The sequence below is a fragment of the Alexandromys fortis genome, unplaced genomic scaffold, assembly GCF_014885135.2.
Source record: "Alexandromys fortis isolate MF-2015 unplaced genomic scaffold, M_Fortis_MF-2015_v1.1 scaffold_10, whole genome shotgun sequence".
Taxonomy (NCBI): domain Eukaryota; kingdom Metazoa; phylum Chordata; class Mammalia; order Rodentia; family Cricetidae; genus Alexandromys; species Alexandromys fortis.
The window spans coordinates 490,113-517,557 of NW_026067895.1; the positions used below are offsets into that span (position 1 = coordinate 490,113).

A 27,445-nucleotide genomic window follows, 5' to 3' on the forward strand; every position below is an offset into this window, starting at 1 on the left:
ATACTATCCACTAAACCAATATTCCCACTAGGAGGATTAGCCAATGTATTTTAATGAAAGAATTCTGAGAGAGCAGTAGATAAGAAAAAAGGGATAAATATGATTAGTCATCTTCAAATCCCTGTTTCAATTGTTCTTGAGCCGGAACTTACATCCCTGCCCTCTCAGGTCTTCAGACCTCTCTAACTCCAGCCAGTTTACTGCTACTACTTATAACTATGCTTCAATTTTTAAAATTAAATCTTTTTTTCTAAAAACCTTTGATGGGTGTGATAGCACAAACCTTCAATCCCAGCATTTCAGAAGAAGAGGTGGGAGGACTCTGTGAGCTCAAGGCCATCCTGACCGACAGGGAGTTCCAGGCCAGCCAGGGGTGCATAGACCTGTCTCAAATAGACCCTGTCTCAAAAAGCACAGAAACCCTAACCAACCAACCAACCAACCAACCAACCAACCAACTAAACAAACAAGCAGAACAACCACCTTTGACTGCATTACCCTCAAATACATTCAAGACAAAGAGAAGTCACACTGTTATTTCAAAGCTCACATATATTCTTGGGCTTGAAACACCCTTCCTGAAGTTTTTCAGAGTTCTACTGATCTTAACTCTCACCCATAGCACTTAGGAATGTCTAATACTCATTCCTTCTGACAGTAAAGCATATCCCCCCCCCTTGGTTTTAGAGGTGAAAAAGCACTTCCTTGAATTTATGGTAAGTTACAAATTCTGGAAGAATTCTCATCGTTCTTCCTTTTGCATCCTTTGCTCAGTTCTCCATTAGTGCATTTTCCAGTTGATTTGCAAACACTATTTACATATTCTAACATCTCCTATCATACATATTGCAAAGAGCTCACTAAATTTTGTTATTTGCTCAGTTGCAACGCCCTCCTACAGAATAAATTAGAGATTGAATTAGTAATTGTGTCTAACCCTGTTTTTGAGAAATGTACTAAAGTTGTTTTACTGAATTATTCAAAGTTATAAAATCTACTAGTTCTTAAATATGTCATCATGTAATTTGATCAGATCACAATCGATATTTTATTTGTTTTGCCTTTTGTTTTTCATGACAGGGTTTCTCTGTGTAGTTGTGGCTGTCCTGGAACTTGCTCTGTAGACCAGGCAGAACACAATCAACTTTTTTAAGGCTTTTTTTTTTTTTTTTTTAAAGAAATCATTGAACATCTCCAGATTCACGTCCTTTCCCATCCTTTTGAGGGAAAGCAATGTAAGTTACCCATTGAGTTGATTCCTTGGTCATGGAGGAAGAGAGCTCAGGGCAAGCAACCTTGCTGTCCATGCTTGAGGTCTTTCCTTTAGACAACTTTTCTTTCTTCTTTCTAGAAGGTCAGTTTTCTTGGCCCTTTCTTTTCTTCACCATAACTACAGTGTACGGCACCCTTTGTAGTTGATACAACAGACTCTCAAGAACTTAAGTTTATATACCACTAGGGTAATAGGTAAGAACAAACCTATGGCTAAAACTGTCAAGCGACCTTGGAAGCCATGACAGACTTAACAATTTGATGGAAAACCAAAAGGAAATAGATTACAGATTATTCCATTAATGTTGGAGCAAGATGTTGAGGTGGCCGGAGTTTCAGGGAAGTTATATGACATCACTTCCAGATGTGATGGTTTAAGACAGCAATAGTCTCTCAGTTTCTACTCAGTCAAATATCCACTGCCCACATTGCTCTGAGCACTAATGTCAGCTTTGCTCCAATCAGAAAAACTGGCTAAGCACTGCTTATACTATTCAATGGCTTTTCCAGCCCCAAGTTTCAAAGTCTTACATATTTCTCAAAAATAAACAAACAAAACCAAAACCTAAAATGGCTGGGCTCATCCAACAATTGGTTCTGCCCCTCCGGGTATGTGGTTCCACTTTGCAACAATTCCACTTGTTTTGATATTAGTTTCTGTATTTGTTACTTTTCTGGTGTTGTGAAATATCATGAACAAAAGAAACTTAAAAAGGAAAGACTTTAGCTTAATGTTCCAGAGGGAGAGTCCATGAGGGCAGGGAAAGCTTGTCAACTGTCATCACAGTATTGGTGGCCACATACTTCTATTATTATGTGCATTTGGTTAGACTTGAAGATGTGGCCTTTTTTAAAAAAAACATTAGATTGAAAATCAATTTTCCCTTTTAAACTTAAAAAATACATTTTTTAGCATAGCTGCCAACCTATGTTATCCCTGCCATATTTTACACAGCAACTTTGGTTCACATAAAGTCAAATAGTTCCCAGAACAAACACCTGCTGAATATGCTATCTTACATAACACTTGGAGAGGAGTAGCAGAATCATAGAAAGAGGATACGTTTATTACTGGCTAACATTTCAGCCATTGGCACATGGTTATCACCAAAGGGAAAGTAAGACTTGTCATGGGTCAGCATTCAGTTCTGGAAGTGGCACCTTCCTAGATTCGGCAGTGTTATTCCAGAAAAGATTTTCCAGGGACCACTGAGGAATGGAACTGTAGGTAGGCAATGTTCCTGAAAGATGATGCCCAGTTCTCTTGGCGCCAGTTCTGCTTTTGTCTAAATAGTCTCCATCTTGAACCAGTCTCGCTGTCCTCCCAGGAAAGCAATTCAGATGGGAACTGCGTTGGTTCAATGCTGTGATGACGTCTTAACTAAAACTGTGAACTAATCTCTGTATTGCCAAAGAGTTCCTTGCTTGGTGGCAGAGAGAAAGAGCTGGCTTCCTTTAACACAGCTGTGTCGTGCTAAACCCTGACTGTGCCCAAACTTGAATCGTAGGTGAAAACACCTTTGGGGAACAGAAGAATGGCTCTCAAGTTTGCAAATACCTGTGTCCTTTGACTTGAAGTTCACCAGTCCTTTGAGAATGGGGCCTCTTTTAGCTCAGTGACATCTTAACATGGCTCCAAACCATTCTCTTAACTTCCATGGTGGTGTCTATATGCGTTCATGAATCAAAACCAAATCAAAAATCAAAGAAAAGCTTCCTGGGTGCTCTATCTCTCATTGTATGTGTGATAAAGTACAAATCAACAACAACAACAAAAGCAAACCACAACAGAACAAAACCACTGTTTATCAAAAGACTAGTACAACCAGGTTGTAGCATACACCTTTAATCCCAGCACTCAGTAGGCAGAGGCAGGTAGATCTCCGTGAGGTTGAGGTCAACCTGGTCTACAGAGTGAGTTCCAGGATAGCCACGACTACATAGAAATAAACAAATGAATAAATAAATAAATAGAGAAAGAAAGAAAGAAAGAAAGAAAGAAAGAAAGAAAGAAAGAAAGAAAGAAAGAAAGAAAGAACTAGTACCAAGTTTTAAAAGAAAAGCTACCACATTTTTGAAATTCGGGTATTTTTGATGTCAGTTTTTAAATATTTTTATTTTTTTAGTATTTTCATTAATATGAAAGCATGTGACTTTTAACAACACTACATGCCTAGATACAGACTTAGTCACATATTTTGGGTTTTGATACAGGCCCCCAAACCTCTCAGTGTATGGATAGTGTCTGGTAAAACCCGGACCCAGGCCTCACCTCTTTTTTTTTTCTTTGAGAAATATTCTTTCAGCTTCATTTGTCATTGAGGTCTACAAGAGCACACACACACTAAAGCAGAGAAGCTAATCGGTCTTAAATGGGCAAGGTTCCATTATTTTCTCTTGATAAAGGCACTTAGCCTCTCTAAATTTGGTACCTCCTCAGCAAAACAGTCTAAAATTGTGTGATATTTGTAGAGATGTGAAGATGTTTTGCTGTGATTAGCGTAATAAAAAGCTCACTGGTCAATAGCTAGGCAGGAAGTATAGGCGGGACTTTTGGGCAAAGAGAACTCTGGGAAGAAGAAAGGCAGAGTTGCCATCCAGAAGTGGGGGAAACAGGATGGGCAGTAAGGAAATGAGCTAACGAGCCACATCAAAGAACACAGATTAAAAATCATGGGTTAATTTGAACTGTAAGAACTAGTTAGGAACAAGCCTAAACTAAGGCCGAGATTTCATAATTAATAAGTCTCCATGTCATTATTTGCTGGCTGACGAGAAAGTACTACTACATAAAATTCTTTCTTTTCATTTCCAAATTAAATGTTGAAGGGTAACTGGAAGTTTTTCACAATTGGGGACGTTGTGACCAGCTCTGGAGCTGTAAGATTCTACAGGCAGTGCACACAGCCCTACTTTGCATGAGCCTTTGGATGCTCTGTCCAGAACTGGAATGTGTCTGTCTGCAGAATGCTACTGGCTGGGAGGCAATGCATGATGCTGGATATTGTCTTCCTGTTTTTATTTTGTTTTGTTTGATACAGGGTTATCTCATGTAGCTAAGTCTGGCTTCGAACTCCCAGTTAGCTGACATGGAACTGGAACTCCTGAACATCCCACCTCAACCTCCAAGTGCTGATTACAGGTGTATGCCATTATGCCTGAACCAATTTTTTAAAAGACCTAAAACAATCTGTAACTCTAAATACTCGTGGACCTAGAGACTTAAAAGCAGCTTGAGACCCTATTTCTTCATTTCACAGGATTAGAACCAAGACAGAAATGAGGGGAATAAAGGGAATAAATCCTCAGTTGATGGGCACCATGGTAAGTTATTGTCTCTTATTAGTGTTGATAAAAGTAACAACAGCACAGGTACACAGCACAAAATCAGATAACTGCTATTTTGGCTTTCTGCCAAGAGAATATTTCTGAGGTCCTTCAAAGGGAATTAAAGGCAGAAGACAGTACAGTACAATTGGACTTTTTTTGGGTGGGCAAAAGTTTTAGCTTTGGTTCTTGAAGGAGTAAATACCAATTAGACGGAAAATTTAAAACCACGGAACTTTTCACTCCTGACAAAGGATGGATGCCTGAGGTAAAAGATACAACAAAAACACTCACACTTAAAATTTAAAAAATTAATAATCCTCCAGAAACTTAAGCAATACATTTGCCTTGTCCCTTTTTCCTCTGCAGATCTCTCATGGGTTATGAGTTTATATTAGTGTTATACATCTAATAGGACATAATAAGGTACAATAACAATGTCCTCTGTGAAGGGCTCTAGTAGGCCTGAGCATGGCAAACAGGGCGCTGGTAGGACTTGCCCTCTCCCAATCCCTCTTCTTTGCTAAAGTGTTAGTGTTCCTAAGCTAGCCACCAAGGCCTAGTCCCTTATTTGGCCACTGACTCATTCCTGGCACCAAACACAAAGGCCCAGCCATCAAAATTCATTATATGGGTAATAGATCCAATCAGGATTTACCAACTCAACCTAGCACAGACTCACCTTTTTTCTCCATAAAACAGTTCTGCCAAAAATGCTTGCTTGCTGCATCTGCTTCTGCTTCTGCTTGATGTCTGCCTTTGAAGCTTCTCCCCGACCCTTTTGCCCTTCTGGGGTAATAATATTCTCTTTATAAAATGCCATTTGCTTAAGGGCCACATCTGTCTCCTCTCTATCCAGAGGCAGTCCTTTGTCCCTCTGGGGGAAATATTTCTCCTCCCTTTCCCTTGCCCCTTCCCTGTTGTTGGTTCTTTTTACTCTTTCGGGGGGCCATCACTTAGCTCCCAAATAAATCACAAGGAAGCTTATTCTTTCTTATGAATGCCTGGCCTCATCCTGCTTGTTGCAGGAGAATTGTTTGTATTCTGTCAATCATGTATTAAATAAACGCTGATTAGCCAGGAAGGAAGTATAAGTGGATCAACCAGATGGGAAGTAGAGGTGGGGCCATGAGAACAGGAGAATTCTGGGAAGGAGGATGCCCATTCCTCCCACTCCTGCTCAGATCACCAAAGAAGCAGGATGTGATCTGAGAAAAGGTACCAAGTCATGTGGCTAACATAGATAAGGATAATGGGTTAATATAAGCTACAAGAGCTAATATGAAGCCTGAGCTAATAGGCCAATTAGTTTGTAACTTATGGAGACCTCTGTGTGATTTTCTTTGAGACCTAACGACTGTGGGAACCGGGAAGAACAGAAATCCCAAGCAAGCAACCCCTCCATGTTACATTGGCTTATTTTTAGCTAGTTTTTTCTCAAATTATCCTGTCTATCTTTTGCCTCTGAGCTTTTACCTTTCTATATACCTATCTACTTCTTACTCCATGGCTTGTTGTGTAGCTGTAGTCCTCTTCTCCCCCTTTTCTTACTCCTCTCTTTCTCCTTCCAGAATTCTCTTCCTGTTTAGTCTCTCTGCCTTCCAGTCTTGTCTTTTCTCCTGCCTACCTATTGGCCATTCAGCTCTTTATTAGACAAATCAGATGTTTTAGAAAGGCAAAATAACACAGATTCACAGATGCAACATTAAAGAACGCAGCACATCTTTGTGTCTTTAAACAAATGTTCCACAGCATAAACAAATGTAACACATCTTCAACTAATATTCCGCAGCACTTTCCTCCTGTGGTGTTTTGAAAGAAAATGGCTCCCAAAGGGAGTGGCACTATTAGGAGGTGTGGCCTTGTTGCAGGAAGCATATCACTGTAGAGGTGGGCTTTGAGTTCTGTGTTCAAAATGCTCCCAATGTCACAGTCCACTTCCTGCTGCTTGCATACCAAGATGTAGCCAACACCATGTTTGTCTGCACGCCACCATGAACCCTACCATGATGATAATGGACTGAATCTCTGCTCCCTTGTAAAACTTATAGAAATTTCCTCCAGCCGGATTTTTTTTTTTTTTTTTTTTTGACCCTCTCACTTCCTTAGACTTAAACAGATTGACCTCGGGTCAAATTTTGGCACACCTGATTTCCAAATTCTCACAAATCATAGCAATTTCTGCCACTACTCAAACAAATGATCCCTAAATCTCTTATATCTAAACTTGCTCTGCTCTACACTTAGAGAAACCTCAGCTTTAAGGTTTCACTTTCCACTCCTAAAAAATCTTTGATCTTGGATTTCTCCACGCTCTGCTTCAAAAAATTCTCCTATGTGTAAACTCTGTCTCAAGATTTGTAAGTTCCCTGGGTATGGTTTAGTATCTATAAAATCTGTAACAAAAAATGGCTTTAAATTTATAACTGAAGACCTATAATTAAAAATCTACACAATATATGTGATTCAATTCTTGTCTAAAATACACTGTACATGTTACTTAAATTCAACTCTTGTTTAAGAAAATAGCTGTTTTAAGATAGTAATCATGTGGCCCTCCTCCATCTTAGCTGATGACCTCATTAGGAGAGAAGCAATCACACGACTGGCTGCCATCTTTACCAAGGTTAAGGAGTATATGCTTCATCTCAAGATGACCACATGGCATAAAACAACAATTAAAAATTTCTCAGTCCTACTGAACTCTGTTTATTATTTATTGTATTGTGTTAGACTAAGGAAGTAACAAATCTCCAGAATATTTTGGATTGGTATGAATTTTTGTATGGTTATAAAAATTTAACACTATATTTACTATAATATACTATATATGTGATTCAATCCTGGTTTAGAATTATTATATGATTATGAAATTTTAAGGTAATAGAGGTCTACTTAGATTAGTAAAAGCTGACTAAGTGATTTACACCTAATTACTTGTCTTTGCTAAGTGTTCAACACCAGGTTCCTAAAAAAATTTGATAACTAAGAACATATGTTTGATAAAGTAAGTATATTTGACAAATTAAGGTTTATAAATTCCTAAGGTCTACTCAGATTCACAGTGATATCTGTCTATGATTTAGATAATTATTAGATAAACTAAGTCATATAAAAACTGTGATATTACATAGTGATATGGTATAAAATAATCAAAAGTTCCCTGAATTGATTGATATGGACTGTATTTATGACTAAAATTTTATTTTGATACCAAAAAAAGCATTAATTCAAAAATTTATTTTTTAAGGCTAAACTTACCATGTATAGAAATATAAAGTCCTAATCTTATAAAAACTATTAACTTATTGTAAACTGTTAAAAATAATTAAAATATACAAGTTAATCATCAGTTACCTTATAAATGATCAAATTCCTTAATGTGTACAGAATTATACTATAGTCATGCTAAGTACTAATGCAATTAATTACAGTTATAAGCTTTATTTAGCCTCCTGTATGTTTTCAAAATTAAGCTGAAAACAAGGAAAGTTTGTTCAATTTAGACCAGCAACCCAGTTACTTGGGCCCCCAACAATGATGCCCCAATGTCAGTAGGAAGTAACCAGAAGAATGACACTTGTGTCCCCAACACCCAATGACCCAATAATAAAATAAAAATGTGGTAATAAAAGATTAACATTAACAGAGAATGGTCCTCAAAACTTTTCAGGTATCTGCTGAATATGGCAATAAACATGTGTAAATGCAATTTATAAAGGTATAAAAAGTGATTTAAGGTACCTAAGAGAAGATTTTTAGATCTCTTTCCTTCTCTCTATGCTATTGTTTGGATTCCCAAACTTTTACTATGACTTAATAAGTCTCCTTCCCTTTCTACAATATAAATTTTATTTTAGATTACAAACAATGGTGAGGCTAACATATGCTGTGGGACAATGCTCTTGTACCCTCTAAAGATTTGTCACTTGTACTGATTTAATAAAATGCTGATTGACCATTACCCGGGCAGGAAGTACAGGAAGGGTGATCAGACTAGAATTCTGGGAAGAGAGAAGGCTCAGTCTGCAGTCACTAGCCAGATGCAGAGGAAGCAAGATGAGAATGCTTCACTGAGTAAGTTACCAAGCCACATGGCTAAACATATATAAGAACTGTGGGTTAGTTTAAGCTATAAGAGCTAGTTAAAAATAAGCCTGAGCTAATAGGTCAACCAGTTTATAATTAATATAAGCCTCTGTGTGTTTTGTTAGGGCTGAATGGTTGCAGGATCAGGCAGGACAGAAACTTTCATCTACAAACATATATAAAACTTTTATTATTTTTATAAATTTAAAAATTTTTATAAAGTTTCAGGAAATCAAAATGAACTTGAATCCACCTGTCACAGGTCAAATGGACTCCAGGAAAGTTCCCCTGTCAACCAACAGCTGGTTTCCCTACCTGCCCATTCATCTCTTCTGAGGAGGGAATCTCTTCCCCCTTTTCTGGTTTTGACTCCCCTTCCCCAACTACCAGGACCATGGACCTAAAAGTTCCAGATGTACACCCAACATAAAAAACTTCCCCTAAATTCCTTAACTTTACTTTTATCTTTATTCTGCATCCCAAAAGATTTCAAACCAACTGCAGGCTGCTCTGGTAACTCATTAGTCCTGGCTGTTTCCTTGGAATCCACATACGAGTTCAGCCTTAAATCTGCACTTTCCTAGCCTGAGATGATCCAACAGAGCCTGGACAACAAGGAAATAGCTTGCTCCTCCTAGCCTTGGCCAGCAACCCAGCTTCTTGGGTCCCCAACAATGACGCCCCAATGTCAGTAGGAAGTAACCAAAATAATGACACTTGTGTACCCAACACCAACACCCAATGATCCAATAATAAAACAAAAATGTGGTAATAAAAGGCTCTGGTAGGCCTGAGCACAGCAAACATGGCTCTGGCAGGTCTTGCCCTCTCCCAATACTTCCTTGCTAATGTGTTAGTTTACAATCCTAAAGCCAGTCAACAAATTCTATTCCCTTATTTGATCACTTTTCCTCCTAAGGTTGGCCAAGGTCCAGTCATGAAAACACTATACCGACCAAACCCATCCAATCAAAGTTAATCAGCTCATCCTGATATGGGATTTCCCCTTCCTTGTATGAACTGCCATTTTCCTATGCACCAAGTCTGTCTCCTCTCTATCCAGCTATCCAGAGGTAATATTTTGTCCTTCTGAGGCAAATATCCCTTCCTCTTCTCCCTTCCCTTCTCCACTCTCCCTTTTCCTCTTATCTCCTTTGTCCCTCTGAGGCAAATAAATCTCCTTAGTGATGAGGTCTTTGTGTGATCTGTGCCAACTCCAGTCCGTTCACTCTGACCTTGTGTCTTTTTTAGACTTTTGTAGTGGTGGAGGTAGGTGGTGAGGTGAGAGGGCGGTGGTGGTGGTAATAAAATTCAAATGAACACAAGAACACAAAGTATTGTGAGGTAGAAATGCTGAATCCACAGAAGCCTAGGTGGAGTGGGGTTAATAGTTCCCACTTAAAGCTGGGGCTGCACAAAAATCAGGTGCCTGCTAAGCTCAGGTCACCTCAGAGAGCCTCCCCATGTGCAAGGAATGGTGGCCCAACATGGTAACCCACCCTTCGGGGGCTGCAGCAAAGTCCTTTCAGTCCTGATCACCCCAGCTCCCACCCTGACACTCACTGGGGAGCTAAATATGCACATGGCATTGGGAGAGCACTGCACAGAACAGTGGACCAAGGCCCTGTCCCAACTTTTCTGTAGTCTGAGGAGTGTTCTTGTTCACACAAATCATGGTGCCAAAAATTGGCATGGAGGACAGAGATTGACCATCCCTGTGGAAACAGTAACTAATTTTCCTGACTCAGACATAAAAATGTAAATCAGATTTCACTAACATGACTGTTAGAGGAAGCATGAAAAACTGTGAAGACATGAGGGACACTTATCACTAAGCTTGAAGAGCTGTTTCTTCAATGAATCCCCCAAACTTTGCTTTACCGGGGAAGGGCCCAGGTTTCTTAGGAACGTGCTTTAGCTACAGCTGTACCTGGCTTCTCGGTATTAAAATAAACTATCCTACCAAAGTTGTCAGATAATGGGAAGTCATAACCTAAGAGACAATCCTGTGTTTGCAGGACACTAATTCTGGCATCCCCCTCCATTCCTTGTTTCCTGGGACAGGTCACATGCATCACAGGTATCTCATGATGAATTCCCACCATTAACTCAGTCCTAAATCTCTGAGGCCTTCCAGGAAAAAAAAAAAATCGTCGTAGCTCGACTCATGGCCAACTGTTCCCTAGGAGATACCAGAACATTTAAACTGCAGAAGGGTCACAGCACAGGAACTGTAAAGGCCTTCTGCTACTGATTCAAGTTTTCAAGTTGAATAACTTGGGAGAAATACACAGCAATATACAATTCGGTGGGAATGTCCCTTCCCATTTCTTCTCCAGTTCTGCTGTGCATAGGATGATTCTGGACTGGATTGCAAACCAGGGAATCGGGGCTTCCAAGTCAGCTGGTTCCTCAAACTCCCACTCAAGTTTTGGTAAATTTTTTCTCTCTTCGAATCCTTTGCTTTTTTTTCTATGTAAACAGGATTGTGGCATCCCTCCTCTCCTTTCTGGGCCTGCCGTGAGATCAAATGGGGACCCTGTGCTCATAGTCCTCTAACCTAAGGTCAGTCCTGTGGGAATTATTATTCTTTGCAGGCAAACTATGAAGGCCCCGGTGAGAATTGAGTACCGGAGAAGAGCAAGCCCAGCTGTCCTGCAAACTAACTGGGATGTGCATTACATCCACAGCACCTACTGTTGAACAGCCAATGAAAACTGAAGAGAAATGGCAGCTCATCAGAGAGGAGTTCAGCCTTTGGTTCCGTACTGTTTAAACATTCTCACTAAATGCTCTCTGCTGTTCTCAGGTCACTGAAAAGAAGCCATCCCCACTGCCAATTTACAGCTAGAACCCTTTAGTGAATAAATGCAATTAGCGCAAAAGAACAGACAGCTGCTGACTGCTGCTATGGTGAATGCCTTCAGAAGAACCTGAAAGGCAGCAGGATCCAGGTCCCAAATGGAAACTCTTAAATTGCTTCGGAATGAAGTAGCTTCAGATATACTAGCATCAAGCTGAATAATTAATGCCTTTTCTGCACTGATTTTTGTAATTTTATAACTGCATACTCAATGTTGGACAGTAAACCTAAGGATCAATTTCTTACTACTGCCAGAAATCAATCAACCAATAGCACAGCTAAAGTGTTCAGGACCGAGCCACTGCATGGAAGTCCACTGAGGCACCCCAAAAGCAGCTGACGCCCTGGCTGACGGTCAGGCTGCAATCAGCTTGGCACGCATATCACATCTGTCCAAAATGCCATCTTCTGGCTGAGGAATATTTCTTTTTCTTTCTTTGATTATGTGATAGAGTTTCAAGTTAAGAGTTTAATTTCCAACACTTTTAAGTGTTGCAGGCACACACAACATTCCAGGGTTATCACCCCATGAAGCCATTTTGCTCAGTACCAACCCAAAGTGAGGTGTGAAGCTTTAACATCTTGAAGCCTGTCACTCTCACTGGATCTACCACTCTTAGGAAGGTCTTTATGGCTCCTTTGGTTTGGCTGTTTTCTTTCACTGCTCTTGGGGCTATGCTTCAGTCAGCCTACACTTCCCCATCCTCCCATTGGAACTAAGTTTGCTGTGGGGAGATGCATCTTTACTGTTCTTCAGAGTCTGCAAGAACCACAGAGCAAATTCAATGGTAAAATCAACTCTTGAGTGATAAAGATCCAATGGCCAGTACTTGCCCTACTAAAGAGCCACATCACCAATCCCTACAAGTTACCATCATAGTTTGACAATTAAGGCAGAACTTCTGTGCACATGAAGCCAGGCAGGCCTCAAAGTTCCATAGATGTTGTCCTCTGTACCCAGTTCAGCAAATAACTCAAGACTTTACTCGGGAATGTCACCCACAGGCTCTGGCTCTAAGAAATTATTCCCCGGCTGGTAGAATTATCTGGGGGAGGCTGTGGTACTTTGAGGAGCAAGGTCTAGTAGTCAGAAGTCTAGGGGAGGGTCTTCAGAAGTTATACTGACCCTGGTTCTAGTCCGTGATCTGTGCTCTATGTACGTCTCTGCCTCCTGTGCCTGCTGTCAAAAATGGAGCCACTGTCTTTTCCGCTGGGCCGAAACATTTCTGAATCTGTGACTCTCCTCTGCCTCTTGGCAAAAACCCCAAACAAACAAAAACCAAAACACTATCCTCCCTTCAACTGATTCCACCAGGGATTTTGTCACAGAGACAAGAAAAGTAACTATACTCCTGTAAGCCTAGTACCAGACAGGGGGAGGGTACTGTGTCACATGTGAGGAAAAGAAAGGGGAAATTTCACTCACAATTCCCTGGAGATGCCATTGCCACAGTCCGTTTATCTAGCTACTCCCCCTGTAGGGCTCTGGGTACTGCCACCTGACTTAAGCTGTTTTCTGATGCGCAGACTTGTTTCCCCTTTTGACTCTACATTCTCAGAACCATACTGACAAGTAATTTAACACAGTGGAAGAGCAGCTCAAAGCCTGGCACATAGCCAACATTCTTCCTTCCATACCAAACAACAACAGAGCCACCCTGCCTAGAGTCTTTGTAGACAGTCACTTGGTGTTTTTCAGGTTGTCACTTCTCAGCAGCCTCAAAGGATTTGCATACCATCGTGCAATGCAGCCAGCTCATGGCACTTCACTGGACTTGGCGCTTTGGTCTACATGGGTGAGCAAGGCTGGAATCCACTCACTCAGTACCTAGTTGGGTATCCCATGGCTGATCACTGTAGACTACCTTGGTGTAGCCAAATCCTAGCCTTTAAACTGGGACTCTTTAAAAGTCCTTCTTCCCTCAAGTCATCACAAAACTTCCGACCCAAGATATTTCCATAAGTTTCTGTGTCTTGGAGACTTCTCAAACCGCAACCATTGGCAATGGTCTAATCTGTCAAATTCGGAATGCTGTGTTAACTTCACAGAGCATTCACAAAAGCACAGGACACATTACAGAAATCAGCAAAGTCCAGTCCAATAGCTGTTAGCCTCCATGGGGCTACAAAGCACTTGAAATGTAGTTAATGTTACTGGCAAAGAAGATTTCTGATATCAATTAGCTCTAAGAGTTAAGTTTAAACAGCTGCAAGTAGCTAGTGTACTACAATGACAGCACAAATCTAAATGTTCATATTTTGAAAATGATGGACAGCTTCTAGTTAAAAGCATTTAACAAAAAGAGAAGGAGCTCAGTAAATATTTGGTGCCTTCCATAACTTCTTTCATGCCTTCTGGGTTATTTCAAAGGAAAAGGGAAAAAAACAGCAACAATTAAAAACCCATACTACTTAACAATCTGACTTCAATGTAACTAATGATTTTTAATATGGGGAGTGGCACAAAGAAAATTAAAAAAAATTAGAAAAATAAGCATTCTAGAAGTTATGTATGTTTAATGCTTAAAAGTCTGAATGCACAAACAATCTACCATCATAGAAGTACTGGTGGCCAATACAATGCGTTAGAACTATGTACAATGCACAGTTTAGTATCAAAATCTTTCTACACTGTAGAGTCTTATGAAACTGTTAATGACATCAAACACTAAGCACTTAAGACACCATGTTTTGCTACCACACGAAGAACGTCAATGACAGTCCATTTCAACTTGCAGCATCCATCCATTGCTAGTATGAAATTAAATGATTTTCTACTTATACAATAAAGTTTATCTACACAGTTCTTTTGATTTTGATCCATAGCAGCAAAGGCACTGTACATCAGCAGATCCACAGACTTAAAAGATCTTTTTAAAGCATTCAAACAAAAAATAATAATAAAAAAGGAGTCACATGTTATAGTTTAACAGCAACAACAACAACATAAAAGATAACACAATGTTTCTGGCACAATGGCACAGCCTGTGTCCATTTTAGGGACATCCAACTAAGACATGGAAAGAATCAGAGGTAAAGAAAGCAAGTCGTCATCCCAGGAGAGTCTCTTCTTTGTGGCCTTCAGAGGAGGGCTCTGTAAAGCCTCCTCTGTGGGCCTCTTTTTGTGAAAGACTTGCCTTGCACAGCGGTAGGCAGACAGCACTCCTGCACCTGCAGCTCCTAAAGAGCATGCCACAAAACAGCCCGCCATGGCTCACAGCGACACAACTGCCCAGAGACACACAGCCCCCTTTGCCAGTAAATTTGGCAAAAATATTTAGAAGAAATTAAGTTCTCTCTTTGAGGCCCAATTTAATTTGTTTATCCGTCTATAATACAATAAAAAAGGGAATTAAAAACATATTACAAAGATACTTGTCAACAAGTAAAAAAAAAAGAAAGAAAAACATCCAATTATTTTTTTAATATAATCTAAAGTTATAGACATATTGGTTAAAGATGTCCAAAAAGACTCAAAGGAATAGTACTTGGCTTGTCATATTCTACTTATTCAGCCAAATTTCCAAGTGTTTTTAATATAAGTAGAAAACAAAACAACCGCATAACAATACAGCAACATATTGCTTCCATGTGTAATTATACATTTCATGTCTCTATACAGTCAATAGTCTACATTTAGTGACATTTTTAATCAGTTATTTTAAACCTTCCTTTCCCCTCCCTTACCAAAAGCGAGGGGTGGAGCATCAAATACAATGCACCTTCATTATCAATGCAGGAGCGGACAGCTTTATTTAGTCAGTCATTGTTAGAAAGCCTTCTTTAAACAAAATAAATATATTACAGATATAATACATAATTAAAGATTCCATTCACTGTTAGGTATTCCATGTTCTTCCAAGTCGATAGCTGAAGATTTGGTATCACAGGTTCTTAAATGAGTATTCACAATTCAATAGCAAAGAGGAAGTGGGGCTATGGAAAGGGATTAAACTCCACAACTGCAGTGAGTATTGGAAATCCTTGGTTTTAGATGTGGGAGAGGGGGTGGAAAAAAAAAAGTACAACAGCGCAAAGTGCTACAAGGAGGAGTCCAGTTTGCACGAAGATTTGTCCTTAATAAATAACTTCATAAACCGTAGCCTTCTTGTCCCCAGAGCCAGTGACAATATACTTGTCATCCACAGAGATATCACAGCTAAGCACCGATGAGGATTCTTTGGACTAGGGAAGAAACATATTAAGAATATCACATACAGGTACTAAGAAGCAGGATTGGTTATGGAACAAATACACAGGCAACATGTTCCATGGAGCACCCAGAAGCAGGTACGGCAGTCCCAACATTTCTAAATATGGCAGTACTACAGCCAATCCTCGAATGCTTATCCATCATTTAGACTAATGTTTCTTGCCCATGAGGCATCAAAGAGACAGTTAACTCAATGGGCAGAGTGCTCTGTCAATGAAGCGAGGCCCTGTTTTAAATTTTATTCCTGGGGATAGAGAGAGCTCAGTGGTTAAGAACACTGGATGGAAGATGCTAGTAAAAATGCCCAACACTACTAGAATAAAACATAAAAACATGTACGAGTTCAATAGTTGGAACAGAAACACAGTCCATTGAAAGGTATGTGCATGGAGGAAATGAAGGAATGAGGGCAGACCCCACAGTTTTTAAACCAGGACCCTGAAGAATACTTTGAACATTAGAAACTATAAATATAAGATGGCTACCTAATACACTGAATGAATGTCTCTCAAACTTTTCTAACTGTAACTGTTAATTAAAATTCCCAAGTCAGCATATACATAAGATATAATACTTGTATTTTATATGAAAGACAGAGTCTAATATTTTTTTTCTTTCATTTGTTCACCCGAAAGATCACAAAACCTCCAGTATTAAAGTATAAGCTTCAGCCAGGGATGGTGGTGCATGGTTTTAACCCCAGAACTTGGGATGCAGAGGCAGGTAGATATCTGGGAGTCTCAGGACAGCCAGGGATACATAGTGAAACCTGGTCTCATATAGAGAAAGAGGAAAGGTACAAGCGGCGTCACGGTAGCTGTTTTGTCATGAGGATAGCCTTGCATAGCATTCTATTCTGGATTCAGATAACTACTCTGCTGTATGATGACCTAATGTCACCTTGTTAGTGGACCTGGAAGTCTGTCGTATTAGTCCCAAACATGGAACAAAAGATAACACTCTAACTACAAATTAAGAACAGGAAGTCATTAACTTGCCTATGAAATCCACACATCTGTAAAAAGAAAGGAGAGATTTTGTGTGCATGTCTGTGTTTGTGCCATGTCTAAATCTGAAGTTTTTACAAATAATTTCCCCACAAGGTTCAACTCTTCTACTAAGAGCAGCAAATTTATAAAATCAATCCAGTTCAACAGAACTTTTCTGGAATATTCCTGGGAAAAAGAGTTAGTTATATTTAATTATATAATATTAATTAATTATAAAAGAAAGTGAGCAAGAACTAGGAGAAAACCAACAGTACTTAAGGTGTTTAAATTAAAAAAAAAAACTCAAAATTTAAAATAAAAATGTTTAGTATACATAAACACAAAAATGTCCCTAAATGACCTAAAACTCCCACAAGAAATATAAAAGGAATGAGTCATGGGTAATCCAGGATTTGCTGTGACATTAAGGTTCAGAAATTGCAGCAAAAGACTAGTGCTATAGCTTGTGGCTGAGCAACTAATCCTCTTCCCCGCTTCTAGCAGGTTCTTGCTTTGCCTGTTAGAAATGGTATCAGGTGCCCAACATATTTTTAGGATGCACGAAGATGGCACAGCTAAACCAGGACAGGTAGCACACAACATCAGTACTCAGCAAGCTAGGGATTACCTGGAATATGCTGGCCCCGTAAGGTGTCCTCCAAGCATTCAGAAGGTTGTCCTTTCCAGTGCTCACAAACCATTTGCCTACAGGAAGAGAGTTTAGTGTTACTTTATAATTTGCTTCACAGAATGCTGAATTAACATTCCATTTATAACAAATAAGAATGCCTTTGCTTTCCAAAAATAAAGCCCACCCTCCTTCTGGATTTCATGAGCCACTGATTGTTAGGATAAGGAATAAAGTGGATTAAGGCTAGCAATTTACATAGCTTACTAGGGAAGCACGCATGGTTAAGGAAGCTATATAGCTGTAAAGAAAGACACATTAACAAAATAAAAGATTCAACTTGTAAGGAATCAACAGAAGAAGCAAGCAATCATTCTGGTTGATAGAAAATGAACAAAAAGGACTGCTTACCACAGTGGGCAAACTTCAGTGACAGCACACAGCTCTCATGAAGATGCAACTGGTATTTGTCAGGCTTGGTGACATGCAACACTTCCACATTGCTATTCTCCATCCCCACTGCAAGCCACTCTCCAGTTGGGCAATAGCCCAAAGAAAAGATCTGAAATTAAAACAAATGATGGTAGCTATACAGGACAAAGCCCTCTTAACCAGGAGGTATGCTCTCTCTTTAAAAAAAAAAAAATTTATTTATTTATAATGTATACAATATTCTGTCCGCTTGTATGCCTGCAGACCAGAAGAGGGCACCAGACCTCATTACAGATGGTTGTGAGCCACCATGTGGTTGCTGGGAATTGAACTCAGGACCTTTGGAAGAGCAGGCAATGCTTTTAACCTCTGAGCCATCTCTCCAGCCCAGGAGGTATGCTTTTAAATATAGAGGACATCAACAAAATCTGCAATAGACAGGAAGAACCAAGTCTAAGAAATGATCTCTAGCAGATCCATGTTTAAGTATTGTAATGATATTGTTTGTAATCTAACAAATAAAGCTTGCCTGAACATCAGAGTGTAGAGCTAAGCCACTAGTTAGCCAGGCAGTGGTGGCTCACACCTTTAATCCTAGCACTTGGGAGTCAGAGGCAGATGGATCTCTGAAAGTTCAAGGCCACCCTGGGCTAGGGAGATTGAATTTGTCTAAAGAGAAACAGAGCTCACTAAATGTGATCCCAGCACTTGGGATCATATGCCTTTAATCCCAGGACTAGGAAGGCGGAGACAGGAGTGATATGGCTGGGAGGAAAGAGGAATATAAAGAGGGCAGGAGACAGGTACTCATCTGCAGTCTGAGGTTTGGTAGAGAGGGATTCAGTCTGAGGATTCATAGAGACAGGTCCACCCCTTCTGTCTGAGCATTGGTAGAGGTAAGAACTCTCTAGTGGTTCGTGCTCTGCTTCTCTGATCTTTCAGCATTAACCCCTATATCTGACTCCAAGTTTTTATTATAAGACCAATTAGAAATTGTGCTACAAAGCACATTTTCTTTTAATAGGCTACATTACCCACACAGTCCACACCTGAGAGGTGAAGTCATGCTGCTGCAGCTGCCGCCCTTCACGCAGGTCCCAGGATCTCACAGTGTTGTCTAAACCCCCTGTCCAGAGCTTGGTGCCATCATTGGAAATGTCAATACAACTGGCTCCATCTGTGTGGCCCTGGAATTGCCTGAAAATGTAAAATGGAGGGAAAGCCCTTGAAACGATAATTTTTATTTTAATTCAATTAATTAATTGAATTCAATTAATTGTGAACTCTCTGCTGATAAAAATTCAGTGCAGGCTTTATCTACAGATCTCATTTGGTTTATGCTTTCTAATTATTCAAAATAATAGTAAAACATATCATGTAACTGTGTATAGCTGTGCAGGAGATAAAGGACATGCTCACAAGAAACACCCAATGTAAGTACATTCAGTGTGATCCTCTGCCCAGGGTCACTTCTGATAAAATGTACATGGGGTATGGAGGAAAGAGTTCAAAGTGGGTCCCCACCACATAGTCAAAGATGGCATTGAATATCTGAACCTTACCCAAACGGTACAAGAAAAACAATTATTTTGTTTTTGGATTGAACTTAGTAGTCCCTCAATATAAGACCATAAAGGGCTCTTTTCTTCCTGCACATGCCCTCTCCATCATAGTGAAAGTTCCCAATCTTCTCGAATCCGTTCCCTGATTATAATGCTCATTCTCATTTTTCAATCTATAATGCTGCTGTCTACCTGTTCTTAACTATGGGAACAGACAATTTAGGCCATGTGAGCATTCACAGCAATCCATGAGTACTGGCCCTTGGCAAGAGCCATACAACTGCTGGTGAAGTTGTGACACACGCAGCACCTAAACTAAACCATATACTACATCTTCTCACTGAGGAGTAGGGGCGATGATGGGTGTCAGCAGGCACAGATAACAAAGATACCTAGTGAACCCATGAGGTATTGACAACATTCTGTATGTAAAAATGACCTTCACTTCTAAAAATCTAAATCAGTAGAGCTTAGTGTGTGTGTGTATGTGTGCACACATATGTAAAACAAAACATTCATTTTATAATATAGTGGGGAAGCAAGATATTACAGTTAAAAATTTTCATTATCTCTAAAGTTTAAGAACGCTGTATTCCACCCAGACAAAGATATACACAGTCAGATAGTTTTGAGCATCATGTGGTAAATTAGCTCTCCCTTATAAAGAAAAAGTGGATTCAGCAGACCTACCTCACCAGAGTCTGGTTGTGCAGATCCCACACTGCGATGTTGCCATCACTACAGCATGAGAAGCAGACCTTGGAGTCAGGGCTGATGGCCAGAGCATAGCAGGCAGGGGCTGAGGACGTCAGCTCTGCCTTGATGCGTGGGGTTGGAGCTGCCAGGTCCCAGATGGACAGTGTACTAGCTTCCCCTCCAACAATTAAGGTGCGACCATCAGGGAGCAATCTGCAGGAACGGATGTAGTTATCCCTGTTCTATGGAGACAAAAGCCATCACAAAATTACCCATGAGGAAAGAAAACAGCATTAACACGAGAGCAGGAATCCATAAAAGTATTGTGTTCCCTTCTGGTTTAATGAGCCATTTATACTTATGACAATGATAAAGTAGATTAATGCTACAAAATTACATGAAATTAAGGAAGTACTTAAACTTGATCTACAAAATTTAGTACCAAGATATTTAATCTTAATTAGCACCCAAATGCAAGGATCTAGTCCCACTCCCGCTACCAAATTAAGCAGCCATGGACGTAATCTGCATACACAGATAACATGGGTCTGCAAACAAACCATTACAATTCTCCAAGCTCTGAAGCCCTGACATATTTTGCTGAGAATGAAGGGTCCTGGTATTGAAACCACATCACAGTTAAAGTCACTTGGGAGTAGGCACTTTGGGCCTAGCTTTGCTATGTATGACTAACAGGCAGAAAATGTTTCCCCATACATGAGTTTATGGAAATCTTACACACATTAAATTATGTTATATTGAATGTTACATTAAAGGACTGTTCTCGTATAAGGGAAAACTAAGCTGCACTTTCCTGTACAACCCAAGGACAAATGATAACAGACCAGCTAAGGAACTGGGAAGAAGCAATGTGTGAACTCTTAGCGTCCTTGAACCAAGTGATTTACTTTTGACCATGGAAATAGGGTGAATGCAGATTGTACAGATGCACATACTATACATGAAGAACTGGACCACTCTGAGAGAAACCCCCCACCTATCTTCTTGGGACTGCTATGGTTCTCTCATCATCAGGGTCTTTCTTTGTCATCCCTGCTCACTTACCAGGCAGTCCAGTTGGGAGACTGGGCTCTTGTTGCCAGGATGGCTGATGTCCCAGACCTTTACACAGCCCTTGCCACCTGTGTACACGTGCCTTGTGGGATTGCTGATGGTCACTGCACACACCACCTCCCCGTGGTTGAGGGTGTTGATCTGCCGAGCATGTCGAGGGATCCCGGGTCCAATGAGGGCATCAGGGGGAAAGGGGACAGGCTGCATCTGGCCATCGGCACTAACATGAAAGGAGTATGCTCTAGGGCACAGGAAGGAAAAACAGGAGGAGGATAATGTAGGAAGCATTAGCGTCTGTTCTCTTTTGAGATAGGGTCTTATGTATCCCTGGTTGGCCTCAAAACTCACAGTATAGAGAGCGGGGAGTAACCCGTCTGTCTGTCTCTACTTCCCATGTGCTATGATTAGAGGTATGCACTGACATGTCCGATTTAAGCAGTAATAGATATCAAAACCCAGGTTTCATACATAATAGAAATACATTCTACCAACTAAGCTACATTCCTTGAAAATGTCATTAAACCATTCAATATAACAAAAGAGAAAGAAAATCCTTTCAGTGCTCCTTGAGATCTGTTAAAACAAAAATCAAATTTATCTGGTACAGCACAATAAGCTTCAAAGTCATGGGGCTTGGTCCATAACCGAATACCAACTAGCTGTTTAACAGCTGCTGTAGGACCATCAGTAGTTACCTAGCCCCTCTGAATTCAATACTAACTTCAAAAGGGAGAGGATGAGTCTATAGCTTACAGAGAATTAAGTGGAATAGCTAACATCAAATACACATAGTACCTATTTTTTCCCCTCTAAATGTTCATTGCTTTGTAGTTTTCAATGGTTCCATGGCCTGCACCAGATTTTACCTATAGATGGATTCATTCCAACCAAGTCAGTTATTTATGGATATGACTAAGCTAAAATTCTAAAGCTCTGAATAGTCTCATTCTGTAGGTGAAAACGGTGAGATGGCAGATATGCCAACAAATAGTTGTAACACACTGATCAGACAAATTCTAAAAAAATCCAAAAGGAATAATAACTTGAAAAAGTGTTCTGCCTGACAGCCCCAAGGCCCACCTTACTTATATACAATATTTCCATTTCCAGTCCACACCCTTAAAAGCCCTGTGGTGTGAAAACATTTGGCTTTAAATCTTCATCAACAGATTCTACCTTTAGGGCACAATTGTTAGCAAGGGAATAGTGAGGCTGTAGGGATGCAGGTCAACTTTAGGAGAAGCAGGTGCCAATAGCAGGTGGGAAGGTGCTGAGCTTATTGTGGTAGCTCCTAGGTACCACACCCCTTTTTGAGAAATACGTACCATAGCAGAGAAGGCATTTATGGGTGTATGGAAGACAGGGACTTGGACTAAACCATGTGCAGGATAGGAATCAAAGCTAAGACAGTGTGGTGGTTTGAGTGAGAAATGCCCCTAAGTTCTAAGCCATTTGGATACTTTTGTTAACCTAGTTGGTGGCATTATTTAGGGAGCTTTAGGTGATGCACCCTTGCTGGAGGAAGTAAGGAAGGCTTTGAGGTTAAAAGCCTCCTGTCACTGCAGTTTGTTTTGTTTCTTGCTTGCATTTGAAGATGTGTGTTCTTAGCTACCAGTTCCAGCCACCATACCAGGCTCTTACTGCTTCCTTGCTATAATTATAATAGACTCTAAACCCTTTGGAATCATGAGCCAAAAGGAACACTTTCTTCCACAAGTTGCTTTTAGTCATGGTGCTTTATTATAGCAACAAAAAAAGTAACTAAAATCAATAGTTTATAGCTCTTTACTGCAAAAGTGTAGGCTGGTCATGTTTACAAAAAGTTAGCCCATCATTGAGGGTTTGCCACAGCTGCTTAAGGGAAAGGTTGAAAAGCTGAGAAGTCAACAGAGAGTATTTTCTAAGTCAAATAAAGAGGATAAAGAGGACTTGGAGTCACACCAATTGTGACCTCAGAGAGTGAGCTTATGAGGAATGTGAACACAGATGGTGGGAATGCTAGGTGCAAGAGCTACAATTCATAGGACCTGACTTATGAATAAGCAAGATAAAGCTTATTCTTTACACTGGAAAGGATGCTTGGATTCTGGAAGCCACACTTTGGGTGATGATGCAAGCTTTTAATACAGGCAGTTAAAACTGAGTAGACAGATTTTTACTACTTAGCTGTTATGTTTTTAATGACAATTCTTAAAAAACAAAAACCCCTTCCAAGGATCCCTTCACTAAATAAGTTCTAAAGAACTTTGAGAATTTAAATAGTTAAACAACTTTCCTTCAAGGTTTTAGCAAAATTTCCATCAATATAATACTCTGAGTACCTACTATGTGACCTCTGGAGCCCAACTACGTGAAGGACTGGAAAAAATACTCTCTAGCATTTTTATTACTAGGAAAGCTAGGCTTGAGTTCAGGCTTCTGGGGGAACAATGACAGTTTCCATTCGTGTGGTAGTGGAAACTTCTGGTCAAGATTGAAGGAAAAGAACTGAGCACAAGGCTCAGAAGCATGGGGAGCCAAACAACTTGTAATTCTACAGTAGTCTAACTGCCATGACCCTTAGACCAAGGTGGCTACTGCTTCTTTAAACATTTTTTTGCATAAAATTTAAAAGTTCTCATATATGTTATATATACATACATATATATGTAATATTTTAAGATAAACTTCAACCTTAAAAGTGTAAAAAGAATATAATTTTAAAGAAAGATCATTTAAAAAGATTTGAACAACTAAGATTTCATTCAGGATTTATAGACAACAGAGTCTTAACTTATATTCTAAGTACGATTACACTCCTGCGGCTTCAAGGCTGACATGCATGCAGTACGAACCCTCACCTTATCTACTCTACTACTTCTGCTGGCTACTACTTGGAACCTGTTAGCAGCACCTGAAAAAAAGACTGTACCTCTTCTCTAAAGGAGCCCTTTCATCGCATCTCAGTTCACATGGAACCAGAGCATCTGAGTTGTTATTTGATTAATCCCATGACCTTGTTATATAGTCACTGCTTGAAACAGACCAATCTTTCACCTTCAGAGTTCTTGGTCAACAAAACTTGTTAGTCAGTCAACCACTATTTGCAGAGCATACACAGGTACACAGAATTTTATGGTAATTGATATTTATGTCTTCAACTCTCAAGGAACTCAAAGTCTAATTTGCCTTGTTTCCCTTATTAATCAGCCAAATATTTACTGAACAACTTGGCTATAGAGCCAGCACTGTTTGATGCAACTGGGACATTTGGGTTATAGTCTGTAAGTTATAGGAGGAAGAACCTTGAGCTTTATTCAGCAGGTAGAAGACAAGAACAGAGCCAAGGCCAGCCAGGTGTGCTTAACACTGAAGGGTAGGTGAAATGGGAAGAAAAGAACACAAAGAGACACTAAGGCAACAAACAAGTGTCTATGTAATACTGAAGTTAGCAAGCAAAGGGAAGTTAGAGAAGGAAGAAATCAACGTACATTTATTTACTCTTTGAACAAACCAACATTGTGAGCATCAATTGTGCCTAAGTAGTACTTAAGGGATTGGAAGTTCCTTTTCCTTCCTTCCTTCCTTCCTTCCTTCCTTCCTTCCTTCCTTCCTTCCTTCCTTCCTTCCTTCCTTCCTTTTCCTTCCTTCCTTCCTTCCTTCCTTCCTTCCTTCCTTCCTTCCTTCCTTCCTTCCTTCCTTCCTCCCTCCCTNNNNCCCTCCCTCCCCTCCCCTCCCCTCCCCTCCCTTACCCTCCTCTCCCCTCCTTCTTTTCTTTCTTTTTGGAGACAGGGTTTCTCTGTGTAGTTCTGGCTGTCCTGGAACTAACTCTGTAGACAGGCTGGCCTTGAACTAAGTGATCCACCTGCTTCTGCCTCCAGAGTACTGGGATTAAAGAAATGTGCTACCACCACTACTTTGGAAGTTACTTCTTTAACTGAATATTCATTATTGATGGGAATGCTATCTGGTATAGTCACTGTGAAAATCAGTGTGGGGGTTCTTCAAAAAACTGATCTATACCACCCTTGGTTTATACCCAAGGGATTCTACATCTTACTACAGAGATATTGCTCACCCATTTTCATTCCTGCACTATTCATAACCACCAGAACGTGGAAACAGCCTAGATGCCCATCAACAAATGAATGGATAATTTAAATGTGATATATTTACACAATAGAATATTTATTCAGCTGTTGAAAAAAATGAAACCTGCAGGTAAATAGATGGAACTAGAATCAGTCATCCTGAATGAGGTAACTCGGACCCAAAAAGAAATATTGCAGGTTTTCTCTTATATATAAGAAGGTAAGTTTTTAAGTTTTAGATGTCTGTGGTCCATATAAAATATCTAGAGGTTAGGTAATTATACTAATAAGTGGCTAAGAGTTTTCCAAGGACGGGAAAGCAGAATATAGTGTTATAAAGGGATAATGGAGATACCAAAATAGAAAGATTAAATGGGGAGAAGGATGGGAGGGAAGGGTAGAAAAGGGAATATGGGGAAGGATAACTAACACTTAAAACCTTTTGAAAAACCATATGGAAACTTATTGTAGAAGCTTCCTAAGATATATACATATATAGAAGGAATTTCAATGGAGTTAACATAATAGTAGAGATAATAATCCAACTAGACACCATATGTTACCAAAACAAAACCCCCAGTACCAGGAATGTGTTATGACTTTTTGACTAAGGGCATTGCATAGCCAGCCCTACCCCTTGGCCAACATTATAGGCTATTGTTATTAGTTCACTCCACAACCTGATGGTTAGAACTTATTGCTGATGACATCACATACTTACGTCTCTAAATATGCAAAAATTGAGCTGCTGCTCAACTACAAGCTTCATGCCCTATTGATCAGTGTTCACAGTGCTGGAAGGCACTAGACTATGCATGTTACAATCTCATTCAGCTATGAACCCTTTGAGATATAATAGTGACTTGCCTGGAAAATGTACCACAGCAAAATATACTGATTACAAGTGAGACACAAATATTATGGGAGTAACTAACTACTTTTTTTTTTAATTATTAAAGTTAAGGTTCACACTTCATGAGAAGGAACTCATAGTGACACTGTTGATTAGGCAAAGAACCCGAGATGAGATATGTCATAGGCCTTAGGGGAAACCCCACTAGTTATTTTGCTAAATGAACATAGCAATAAAACAACTCTTAATGACATACTGTTATACCCACAGATACTCATTAGTGCATTGCTCAGTCCTTATCAGAGAAGTTGCTTCTTCCAGATGGTAATTAACATAGAGACCCACAACTGAACAACGTACAGCGTGAAAGACATAGGGTGCTCGGTTCCAAACGTGATATTTGTATCCCCTCATAGGCTCAGGGATCTATGTGGAAGAGGAGGTGGAAAGATTCTAAGAGCCACAGCTAGGAGATGATTCCAAGGAAATAACATTTTTTGACACAACAGACCTGATGCACATATGAACTCATAGCAACTGGGACATCATACATAAGACAGCAAAAGTTCAAGCTAGAAAAAATTCCAGCATGGAAAAGTGGAAGTAGGCACAGAGTACCAAAATTAAGCAAGAAGGTATTTACAACTGATAACTGAGAGGGAAAATCTTCAATGCAGCAATATTGCATGTATCAACCATGCAGGCCTCATTCAATATTGAATCCATATTTATTTGTGTGTGTTTGTATGCTTTTTTTTCGTTTGTTTTATTGAGAAAGAAAGACCATGAAGTTGGGTGGTAAGGAGGCTCTGGGAAGAGTTGAGGTGGGGCAAGAATATGATCATAATATCTTGCATCAAAACAAACAAACAAACAACAACAACAACAAAAATCCCCAAACCAAAAAGGCCAGCACCAGATATGTTCAAGTTATACCAGTTGGGACTTCTCAACCCCACAATTATGAATCAATGCATTTCTGAACATTATATTAACAGAAAACAAAATGAAAAAGTCCTATTGTGATCTGCTTTTACAGAACTTAAATTTATAAGTGGGGAGAGGCACACAATGGCTACAAGTAAGCATTCAAAAGCTGGGCCCGATAGTATCTCTCTACTATCAGCCCAACACTTACAAGGCAGAGGCAGAAGGATAACAAATTCAAGACCAGCCAGCTTGGGGTACACAGTGCAAGACCAGCCAGCTTGGGGTACACAGTGAAAACTCTACCTCAAAAAAGCAATAGAGGACGATGACAGTAGGAGGAAGGCAGAGAGAGAGAGATGTTATTTGTACAAAGCAAGTACGGCAGAACGCCCTGTTAAGAGGGCGTCTAACAGAGACCTGAAGTGAGACAGTGAGTCATAGAAAATG

General features: G+C 39.9%; 1 protein-coding gene across 13 annotated transcripts in view; it reads right to left on the reverse strand.

Moving 5' to 3' along the window:
* Nucleotides 1–14,051: 14,051 nt before the first annotated feature.
* Tle4 (TLE family member 4, transcriptional corepressor) overlaps nucleotides 14,052–27,445 on the reverse strand; it is a 135,806-nt gene continuing 122,412 nt past the window's right edge. For all 13 annotated transcript variants that reach the window (XM_050158709.1, XM_050158667.1, XM_050158707.1 and 10 more), the window contains 6 exons: nucleotides 21,137–21,386; nucleotides 20,066–20,313; nucleotides 18,863–19,010; nucleotides 17,793–17,943; nucleotides 17,382–17,458; nucleotides 14,052–15,736 (listed from right to left, as the gene is read on the reverse strand). In XM_050158709.1, the coding sequence (XP_050014666.1) occupies nucleotides 15,629–15,736; nucleotides 17,382–17,458; nucleotides 17,793–17,943; nucleotides 18,863–19,010; nucleotides 20,066–20,313; nucleotides 21,137–21,386 (982 nt within the window). In that variant the 3' untranslated portion in view covers nucleotides 14,052–15,628. The remainder of the gene's footprint in view (nucleotides 15,737–17,381; nucleotides 17,459–17,792; nucleotides 17,944–18,862; nucleotides 19,011–20,065; nucleotides 20,314–21,136; nucleotides 21,387–27,445) is intronic.